Source organism: Centruroides sculpturatus, unplaced genomic scaffold, assembly GCF_000671375.1.
Source record: "Centruroides sculpturatus isolate CEXI.00-Female unplaced genomic scaffold, Cexi_2.0 scaffold157, whole genome shotgun sequence".
Taxonomy (NCBI): Eukaryota; Metazoa; Arthropoda; class Arachnida; order Scorpiones; family Buthidae; genus Centruroides; species Centruroides sculpturatus.
The window spans coordinates 412,808-424,211 of NW_019384522.1; the positions used below are offsets into that span (position 1 = coordinate 412,808).

General features: G+C 29.6%; 1 protein-coding gene across 1 annotated transcript in view; it reads right to left on the bottom strand.

Annotated features, from left to right (window-relative positions):
- The window catches only part of LOC111622781 (ryanodine receptor-like), a 420,607-nt gene extending 410,249 nt beyond the window's left edge, over nucleotides 1-10,358 (bottom strand). The window contains exons 1-5 of the mRNA XM_023365203.1: nucleotides 10,320-10,358; nucleotides 10,197-10,262; nucleotides 6,516-6,614; nucleotides 6,325-6,402; nucleotides 4,631-4,706 (exon numbers count right to left, since the gene is read on the bottom strand). Coding sequence (XP_023220971.1) covers nucleotides 4,631-4,706; nucleotides 6,325-6,402; nucleotides 6,516-6,614; nucleotides 10,197-10,262; nucleotides 10,320-10,358 — 358 coding nt within the window. The remainder of the gene's footprint in view (nucleotides 1-4,630; nucleotides 4,707-6,324; nucleotides 6,403-6,515; nucleotides 6,615-10,196; nucleotides 10,263-10,319) is intronic.
- Nucleotides 10,359-11,404: the final 1,046 nt, after the last annotated feature.

Sequence of the window (11,404 nt, forward strand, 5' to 3'; positions counted from 1 at the left end):
CTAGCCTATTAAAAACAACTATATGCTATGATCAACTGCTTCAATAGATCAAAGATATTCCTAGTAGGAAAGTTCTAAAGATAAACCAGACAAGCCTTCTGAACAAAGAAATATGAATATGATTCAAGAATTTGAGTTATTGAAACAGTCATCAAGCAGTGAGTACTTTTCAGTGATTTTGATATCAATGAAAACTAGCATCAACCAAATCAACTGTCTTGAAATAACTCCTTTTAAAGTGAGAAAAGCCTAGCAACATCCAGAGCTATTTTCCATAGCATCCCACTTGAATGTCAAAACCCAAATATGATATAGCAACTAAAACTCCTACAAAATCTTAGAATATATTTAATTCATCTAAAATGCTAAATGAAATTATCCTATGCACAAACTGTAAAGGAAGAAAACTATCTAAAGAAAAAGGATTTCAGTGTCAAGACATTGGGTTAAATCAGGGGTCGCCAAAGTGGTCTATATCAACCCCCAGGGGTCGATGCAACACCATTGGGGGGGTTGATGCGGCTAAGGGGTCACAACCTTTTTTTTGTTTTTTTTTTTTTTTTTTGCTTATACAGAGACCACAACATTTTTTTTTTCTTTTTTGCTCATACACATACACTTGTAATAAAACTTTACGGTGGGGGTCAATGTGAGGCTTTGGAAAGTGGTTGGGGGCAGGGCCGGATCATCGCATAGACAAATGAGACAAATGTCTAGGGCCCAGTTTTTAGAAGGGCCTGGTCAAACTGTCTATTTTGAAAAGATTTGTAAATAAAATAGTTTACTTTTCTGTTGGACAACAGTATATAATAAACAAATAAACAAAAATATATTGTTTTTATATGGTTATTGTGAATTCTAAAATCTAAAGAAAATGTACGTGGGTTGTTCAAAAAGTTCCCGAACTTTTTGAATAGAGTGCCTCCAGTTGGTTATTTTTTAATTCGCTTTGAGGCGTTGTGTCCGCGGAAACCTCCCGAGTAACCTCCTTTAACCCGTTTCTTGATATCTTGTTTTGGTGAAAGCTCGACAAGTTCGTTCAAATGTTAAGGTGATGTTGACTGTTTTTTTCGATACAAAGGGGGTTGTGCATCACGAATACCTACCTACAGGCCAGACAGTCAACACGGAGTACTACCTGGTGTTATGAATCACCTAAGAGACAAAATCAAGTGAAAACAGCCCGAACTTTGGAGGAGTGGCGAGTGGTTCTTTCACCACGACAACGCGCCGGCTCATTTGTCCCTCAGAACACATGAGTTTTTGGCCAAAAACAAGACCGCTGTGCTTCCCCACCCACCCTACTCACCTGACCTGGTCTCATGCGACTTTTTCCTGTTCTCCAACAAACTAAAAAACGCGCTCAAAGGAAAAACATTTGCCATCATTCCAGAGATAGAAAAAAAACGACGGAGGAGCTTATGAGCATTACGGAAAAAGCGTTCCAGGACTATTTCAAAAAGTGGAAGTGTATATGCTGCGGAGGAGACTACTTTGAAGGGGACCCCGACAAATAAATTGTATGTGAAGTATTTTTTTTTGTAATAAATAAAGTTCGGGAACTTTTTGAACAACCCTCGTATTCTTATGTTTCTTCTTATTGAAAGTAAAACTCCCAATAATCTAGAATATTCTTTATAGCGATAAGAATAATATTAACTATATGTGTTCTTAAATATCCTGTGAAATATTGTTAAATAATTTTGCTTTTATTTTTTATAAAGCAGCTGCAGTGTCCATATGCAATTTAATAGAAATAATAGTAACTGAAAGAGCCGGAAGGGAACCCGGAAGAAGAAAATCTCTAGGGCCCCAAAGTGGGTTAATCCAGCCCTGGTTGGGGGTCGACGGTTAAAAAAGTTTGGCGACCCCTGGGTCGCCAAACTTTTTAACCGTTTGTGTATGTGTTTAGTTCATTTGAACTAAACACATACACAAGTTGCTGAAGTTGAGGAAAATTGGAATGTTCTAATTGTTAACTGTTTCTTAAGATATCAAATCCAATATATCATGCAACATGTCTGTAGGAAGATTTGAAAGAAGTTGGAGATGTCTTTGATTTGATGACTGAAGACGTTCTATTCTTCTTCTATTTGATAAATTGGCAGCATTTTTCACATATCTGTAATTGTTTTATATAAAACTATCAGGAACATTTGGCTCTAGATAAATGTGTTATGACTGAACAGTTGGTTTCATTGTTGTTGAAACAGTTTGTCTCAATTTGTGTTATTTTATAACTTAGATCAAGGGTTCCCGAACTTTTTGAAGCCACAATCCCCATTTTGACAAGGTTTTTGCTTGTGTCCCCCTACTACTTTGTCTTTTCTTTCCTATTCTTATTTCCCTCTCTCTGTAATTATGATATCATTAAAAACTTTGTATCTCTGCCATCAAAACAAAAGCAAGAAATTGCCTTGGACTTGAAAATGGTTTAATTGTATGTGTTTCAAATACAGTGTCTAGATTTGAAAAAGTAGTTACTGAAAAACAAACACACGGTTCTCGCTAATTTTTTGTTTTAAATATAAAATAAATATACGTAAGTACAACTGTTTAAAGGTAACAAGAGATTTTACATGTTTTATTAAACCTCTTGTTACCCTCTGGGGAATTGCAACCCACACTTTTGTACCCATAGACTTAGATGGTCCATTCAGGTAATACACGAAAAGCAAGTCTGCAAAATATAAAAGTATTTTGGGTGTGCAACTCTGAGACTAGTTAGACATGTGATGACATTGTTTACATAGGAAACTTGCTGATTCAGATCCACATCGAAATATGGGTTTTGACATGATGAACATGTTAAGTCATTCAATACTGAAAGCAGTTGAAATATTACGGGTGCTAATTTATTTGCAAGCATTGTCATTGCCAAACATCTAAAAGAACTAAAACTAACAATTTTTGGACCACAAGGCAAAACAAGCCAGATATTCCATTGTGTTTCAAGATACTGAAAGACAGGCTAATTTATCCTTCAATGATGGTCTAAAGCTACTTAGTTTATGTTCCAAAAAAAAAAAAAAAAATCATTGTGTTTCTAGGCAAAATGTATCAGAAAAGCCAAAAATGCAAAAAATTACAACATAAATTTAAAAAGTACAATGTAATTTCTGACTTTTTTAAAAAAAAAAAAAAAAGCTAGAAATCATATTGTATGACTGTACGCCATATTATGTTTTTGTCCTTTTGTTGTTCTTACATTTTTCTGTTCTTTGTTGCAGCACATTAAATATAAGGTTACCTGAGAGCATACAAGGTAAAGAAAGATCACTTTTTGAGCTGGTGCTCAAAGAGAGAGGACAACAAAAGAAGAAAGACCTTACAGTATCTAGTGCATGAGTAGATAGGTGAATTCATAACTTCAAGTCGGAATCTTGAAATTCATGGGCCAAAGTTAGTGTGTTAGAGTCAGAATTCAACTTAACCAGTTCCAAGTTTCAAACAAGTGACCAACAATTTGGATACAAGAAAAACTCTCAGGATTCAATGAAAAGAAGATTGAAGAATGAATTGTGTGCAAGAAGTTTCCATATAGCCCTTCACAACAAAAGATAGATGTTTGTATGACCCAGGTACATTTGTTTTGTCCTATCTGCCTTCTTTGCTACTCCTTGCCCCCTATCTTCAATTTTCCTTTCTTAGTGTTAGTATTAAGGATCAGTGATAAGGAAATCTTTTTGTAATAAGTAGTCTCAATTCTTTTGTATGAATCACATTATTTTTGTAATTGTTCCACTGACAATTGGGTTTAGGATGACTGCTGGATAAACCGCCCTAGAGTTGGAATCCATTTGAACCTGTATATAAAATCATATCATGCATAAATAAATTTAATTTTCTATCATCTACTGCATGTGTTTCTTTTTTGGATGTTTGCCTTAGTCAGCTAATGGAAACCCTTTCTTGAATATCACAATTGTATTATAAGTGTTGACATGATGGATACATGTATCAGAACATAGACTATAAAAGACAAGTCAATGACAGCTCAATACAATGGAATAATGTGTTAATATTGCCACATTCAATGCTTATATTATTAAAATAAAATTAACCTAAAATACTTTAGAGAAGCTAGTCATGTCAGAAGATTTTTCCTTTTAACATTTGCCAAAGAGCACACATGCAGAAATAAAAAACACTAGACTTAACAAAGCAAAACCTTAGACATAGAAATGTTTGGAATAAAAACAGAAATAAACTTCCAAACTGTATCCATTTTGTCAAAGAGAGTAACAAAAAGAAAAAGATATACTATCTACACAACATCAAACAACCGAAAATGCCTAACCATGTGCTCATAATACAATTGTTTTCTTTTTGCAATTGTTATGTAGTTTTACATTAAAAATGTACAATATAAAAATTATAACATTAGCAAATTTCAAAATCAATCAATACTTTGTCTTTTTAATGTATATTTAATTATCATTAAACCTATTTTAGCTAAAATCAAATTTGTTGAAACTTTATTGTAAGTTCAGAATGACAATCGTGTACTTTAATAATCAGAATTACATCAGTGCAGTCAAGGGTTAAAATGAAACAATGGAAATATGTAGTGTAATAAAACTATGGAGACAAGAGAAGATAAAGTTCATTTAGATATTAAAATTTTTACCTTGACAATGTTCTTGAAGACCAACATCAAATGCTAATTTATCATTTGATGAGCTCGTTGATAAACATGCTAAATACTGAAAATAAAAGAAAATGTAATGAAAATGAAAATAAATCATAAGTTAATAATCAGATATTAAACCAACATTGCTATCTCTGGCCATATTATTTAGACAGTTAAATGACTTCTGAATAATATGGACTACAAATCACTGATTACATATTTAGTAACATTAAAATTTTTTATTTTGTATAATTGTTATTTTAATTAAAAATTATTACAGTAATACCTCGACTTACACTACCCTGACTTATGCAAACCCAGAGTTACGCAATTTTCAAATCTTGCTGATTCGTCTTTTGTTTGAGCGCCACACAACTCTTAATTACTCACTCCCCTCACACTACTGTTCAGCTTACATGTTCAGAAATGTCACGTGGAATCAACGTATAGCTACAATTTATTTTGTGTTATTTATTTCTGTGTTTGTTTTATCTATGGAGACTTGAGAGACTCTACTATGTCATTCAAACAAAGTAGAACTGATTCTTCTGCATCAAACAAGAAAAGAAAAACTTTATCTTTGGAATGTAAGTTAACATTATTAAAGACTTCAATACAAAAATGAAAATTTGTGAATTGGCAAAGAAGTTTGATCTACCAGAATTGTCGGTCAGAACAATTATAAAAGGTAAAGAAAAAATTCTCGAAGCTGCGAAAAATGCTCAATCTTTAAATTCAAGCATCATCCATAAACGTCACAGTATTATCGCTGAGATGGAAACAATGTTAAAATTATGGTGTGATAAACAAGTAATTGTGAAAAATTTTATAATAATATAATATGTTATAAATATGTATTATCTAAGATTTTATTAAACATTTTTTTCTAAATTATTGCTTTTTTTAGTCTCCGGCCACAATTAAAAATTATTTGTATGTATTTATATGCAAAATTATACCCCGACTTACGTGGTTATCGCTTGGTCCCACCTATCGCGTAAGTTCGGGGTATTACTGTATTTCATAATATATTTAAAAACTTTGTAAAAATTATATTTTATGACAGTTAAAAATTAACAAATATAAAAAATACAAATAATATCCCAAATTTATAGTAAATCAAATAACCAGATTTTTATACACTATTTAAAGCTATGTTTTATAATTTATATTTTACAATAGCAGAGATTACATTTAGAAAAATGATTTGAATATTCTAATATAATCAAATAACATAAAACATAATAATTAATGCCAAAATTTCAATCTATGAAATTTTATGCTTTTTGTAATTAGAGTCTATTTTTAGCAGAAAATAATTAAAAATTAATTTTACAAATTTTATAAAATAAATACAAATACTCAAAAAATATATTTTTTAAATATCTTTATTTATTTACTTTTGAATTTTTAAATTTTATATTTATTTTTTAAGTCAGATTGGCAGTTGGCATTCTACAGAATATAACTCTAACATGTTCAATGATGTTATGAACATCAAATTATGCTAGCACTAGAATAAGTATACTTTATGTATTTTATTAAATTTGCTTTCAGTTATGAATATAATTCCCTTAATACAAATTTAACATAATTAAATGTTTTAGAATACATGAATACAATATTGTAAACTAAGATTTCTAAATAAATAAAACTATCTTTTATCTGAGCTGAAATTTAAAAAAATTTACCATATTACTGTTTTGATGGCGTAAAAGTACTGCATGTCCATAAAGGAGAGTTCTATGACCACCACCTGTGCCTTTACCCTTATAATAAAAATTGTAACAGTTTTCTTAATTTTATATTTAACAAGATAAATTTTAACTTTTTAAAATCTCATTTATATTTTTATTAATTATTATTAAAACTCAATATTTACTTTTTCTGAACCAGCAGCAGTCACCATTTCTTGCAATGCTCTAACTGATAGTGCTTGTTCAATAACAAATACACAGGATGACATTTCAGGAGGAAAATTCTACAAATTAAAAATTTAAAAAAATGCATTTATTTAAACATTTAAATATGATTTTTTATATAAATTTAAGAAATAAATATCTGAATAAAATTATTTTAATAAGNAAAAGAAATCAAAATTATTTGACCCTCCATGCCTCATAGACTGAAGTTTATGTTAAGATTAAAAAACTTCGCTTAAATCTTAATGTAAACATCACAGCGCTTGTTTTTAGAATATGTCATTGTCCATATTTATTTAGCAATGGCATTTGAATTTTTAATTAATTTTAACTTCTAACCAGTGCTCTAAGTCATAAATTCAGCAGATATATACATGATTTTGACAAGATTTTCTTCAGTGTTTAAAATTAGTATTAGCAAGAAGAAAATAAGCATTTGCATTGCTTATTAAAAAAACTGACTGTTAGTTTGCTTATTTGAAATGAAAAAAAAAAGTAATGTTTATCTTTATTCATTATTTTTAGATGTATTTTGTTAAAACCAAAAGTTATTGTATAAAGAGGATATATATTTCTGTAAGAAAAAAAACACAGGATATACACCATACACCTTTCATTATAGTCCTGCCTCTAACTGAATTCATTTTTTTTTTCTTTTTTTTGAAATTGCTTCTCATAAGAAACAGAGTTTACTTTAGATATTTAGTTTAAATTTAATTTCACAATTTAATTGCATGAATCATGTAAACCACATACAGCATATTTATTGTAAATAGTAATTTCAAAATATTTGTTTTTCATAATCTCAGGAAAGCTATTTATAATAATAAGAACACACCTGAATTCTATTTTCTAAGTTTTTTCTCTTTATTCAAACATTTTCAGCCTATTTGGATAGGCCATCCTCAGGTTTTCATTTATCATTCCAAAATGGAACCATTCGTTCAAATTTTATTTTGATTTGAATTTTTGAAATGTGTTAACAACTTTTTGTATATTACATAAATAAACAAAATAAATAAAAATAAAATATGTCATTAAATGTGTTACATATTATCAAAAATTAAACAACAAATTTTACATGCATCTAAAATATAATAACTTCTTATAACCTCCAGTTCCTATTTTATGAATTATTGAAACCCATACATTTTTCTATTTTGTATTTCCATGCTGTTGGTAATGTATTTGCATCCTTTGCATTTAAACAGCGGTTCCTCATTTTACTTTTGTATATCTCTATTTTTCCATTTCCATCGCAATGGATGGTGAGTGAACCATTCTTATGATCTTCGCTTCATCCCATTTGACTATTGCTCTGTCTGACTGTGCCATGCTTGTCACTATCATGCTATTGAGTTCTTTATTAACACTGTATTTGTGCTCTTTTACACGTACTGCAAGGTTTCTTCTGGTCACCCCTACATATTCTTTATCGACTCCTATTTGTTGGTTTTCATACGGGATAGTGTACACGCCCCTCTTGCTCTTCCATTCTTATTTTGTCCTTATTGTTCCTTAATAATCTATATATGTTGGGTGCTCATTTGTAAATTATCTTTGTGTTTTTGTATTTTCCTAGCTCATCCACTACTTTTCTTGTTTGTTCACTGTATGTGAACTTGTTGAATGCAGTTGTGTTGTTGTGTGTTGTAGTCGTAGTTTTTTGTTTACCATAACTTCTGATAAGACCTCTGATTGTGGATGTTTTGTATCCTGAACTCCTTGCTACCTTTTGTATTCTATCCATTTCCTTGTTATGGTCTTGCACATTTGTGCAGTACAAGAAGGTCCTCTTGATAAGTGCCTTAAATGCAGACAGTTTATATCTATACAGGTCCTTCGACCATGAAGTTATGTATAACGGAGCATGTAGGGGTTTCAAATATACTGCCGTTCGTATATTTCCTAGTTTAAATTCCAAAAAAAACCTCCATTTTTTGGACATTGACATGGAATTTGCAAAAATTACAATTCATAAAAACCTTAAAATCATTAGTCATATAATCAAAGATCTTTTCATCTTACTCAAATAATATTTAAGCTCAAACTTTTTTGATTTCACGTATCAAAAACAAATGCAATAATATTATAGAAATGCAGAATTTGACTGTATGTAGGTGCAGTGAAGCACTTGATGCATTAATTAAAAGCCTGTGACTCATTAATCAGGTTTTATTTATTACTGTAAAAGATAAGAAAGCACAGTACTAATGTTGATAATGAGATAGCTCAATAACAAACCTACAGAAAATTGCTGACAATCATTATGTAAAAGATTCATAATTTCTGGAACTAGTACTCTCTGAAATTGATTTTGATTAATCAATTTTTCAGATAATTGACTTTCATATAATCAATGCTGTAATGTATTGGGATTTAAGTATCTCTTTGTAATGTATTGGGATTTAAGTATCTCTTTGTAGCATTATATTCAAATATTTTGTCACTTTATTCCTGTACAGTTACAGATGGATTAAAATTGATGTAACATCAAAACTAGAATTTTCAGGAGAAATTCAGATTGAAATTTTAAAGTTCTATTTGATATATTCTTCATATCTTCATAACAAAAGCATTTGCCTTTTTTCAGTCCTAATTTTTCCTTCATTTTAATATTAGAAAATTTTTTGAAGCCTATTAAGTAATGAATTTAATAATCATTTTTATTTTTATTATATTTAAAATTATCATTATTTTATATTAAAAATCAGTTGTTATTGTTGTTACATGTTTTTTTTGTTTGTAAAATAAAATTTCTACTTGGTTTTCATTTTGCATGTTTTTCATTTACTTTTTAACTTATAAAATCTTTTTTGGTGTACAAAAAGTTTGATATTGTTAGAAATATGATTAGTTGGCATGCATTTCAGAACAATTTGATATGATAGACCAGTTTGTGTAAAAATTGATGTTACAGTGGATATAAGTTAAAATCAAATTATTGTATTTACTACTCACTTATATTTTCTTATTTCTGAACATATTAAATTTAGGAATTAATTTGTTATACTAAGCTGCTATATAGGATTTTCATTCTTAATTATTAATTTGTGCATTCCAAGTTTAAAAATAATAATAAACTTGGAATGCACAAATTAATAATTAAGAATGAAAATCCTATATAGCAGCTTAGTATAACAAATTAATTCCTAAATTTAATATGTTCAGAAATAAGAAAATATAAGTGAGTAGTAAATACAATAATTTGATTTTACACTGTAACATCAATTTTTACACAAACTGGTCTATCATATCAAATTGTTCTGAAATGCATGCCAACTAATCATATTTCTAACAATATCAAACTTTTTGTACACCAAAAAAGATTTTATAAGTTAAAAAATAAATGAAAACATGCATTATAAAAATGACTAGAGTTCATTAGAACTTAATAGCAGATATCAAACTTCAAGTAAAAAAAAAAAAAAATACTCATAATAAATATGAGTCTAAAAATAAATTTATAAATCATGCTCAGCAAATTCATAGCAAAGAACAGAACATACATGTAAACTTAACATATTTTTCAAAGATAAACATTGTATCATTAATAACATATTACAAGAAAACAAACAAGTCAGATATTTTAAATTAAAATTCAATTTTACATTTTTATATTTTAAAAAATGAAACTTTACCTTATCTGCAATGTTTTCAAGATAGCAATTGCGGTTTCCAAAACCCTCTGCACCTAAACAAACTCTCTATTTTTCCATTTCCATCGCAATGGATGGTGAGTGAACCATTCTTATGATCTTCACTTCATCCCATTTGACTATTGCTCTGTCTGACTGTGCCATGCTTGTCACTATCATGCTATTGAGTTCTTTATTAACACTGTATTTGTGCTCTTTTACACGTACTGCAAGGTTTCTTCTGGTCACCCCTACATATTCTTTATCGACTCCTATTTGTTGGTTTTCATACGGGATAGTGTACACGCCCCTCTTGCTCTTCCATTCTTATTTTGTCCTTATTGTTCCTTAATAATCTATATATGTTGGGTGCTCATTTGTAAATTATCTTTGTGTTTTTGTATTTTCCTAGCTCATCCACTACTTTTCTTGTTTGTTCATTGTATGTGAACTTGTTGAATGCAGTTGTGTTGTTATGTGCTGTAGTCGTAGTTTTTTGTTTACCATAACTTCTGATAAGACCTCTGATTGTGGATGTTTTGTATCCTGAACTCCTTGCTACCTTTTGTATTCTATCCATTTCCTTGTTATGGTCTTGCACATTTGTGCAGTACAAGAAGGTCCTCTTGATAAGTGCCTTAAATGCAGACAGTTTATATCTATACAGGTCCTTCGACCATGAAGTTATGTATAACGGAGCATGTAGGGGTTTCAAATATACTGCCGTTCGTATATTTCCTAGTTTAAATTCCAAAAAAAACCTCCATTTTTTGGACATTGACATGGAATTTGCAAAAATTACAATTCATAAAAACCTTAAAATCATTAGTCATATAATCAAAGATCTTTTCATCTTACTCAAATAATATTTAAGCTCAAACTTTTTTGATTTCACGTATCAAAAACAAATGCAATAATATTATAGAAATGCAGAATTTGACTGTATGTAGGTGCAGTGAAGCACTTGATGCATTAATTAAAAGCCTGTGACTCATTAATCAGGTTTTATTTATTACTGTAAAAGATAAGAAAGCACAGTACTAATGTTGATAATGAGATAGCTCAATAACAAACCTACAGAAAATTGCTGACAATCATTATGTAAAAGATTCATAATTTCTGGAACTAGTACTCTCTGAAATTGATTTTGATTAATCAATTTTTCAGATAATTGACTTTCATATAATCAATGCTGTAATGTATTGGGATTT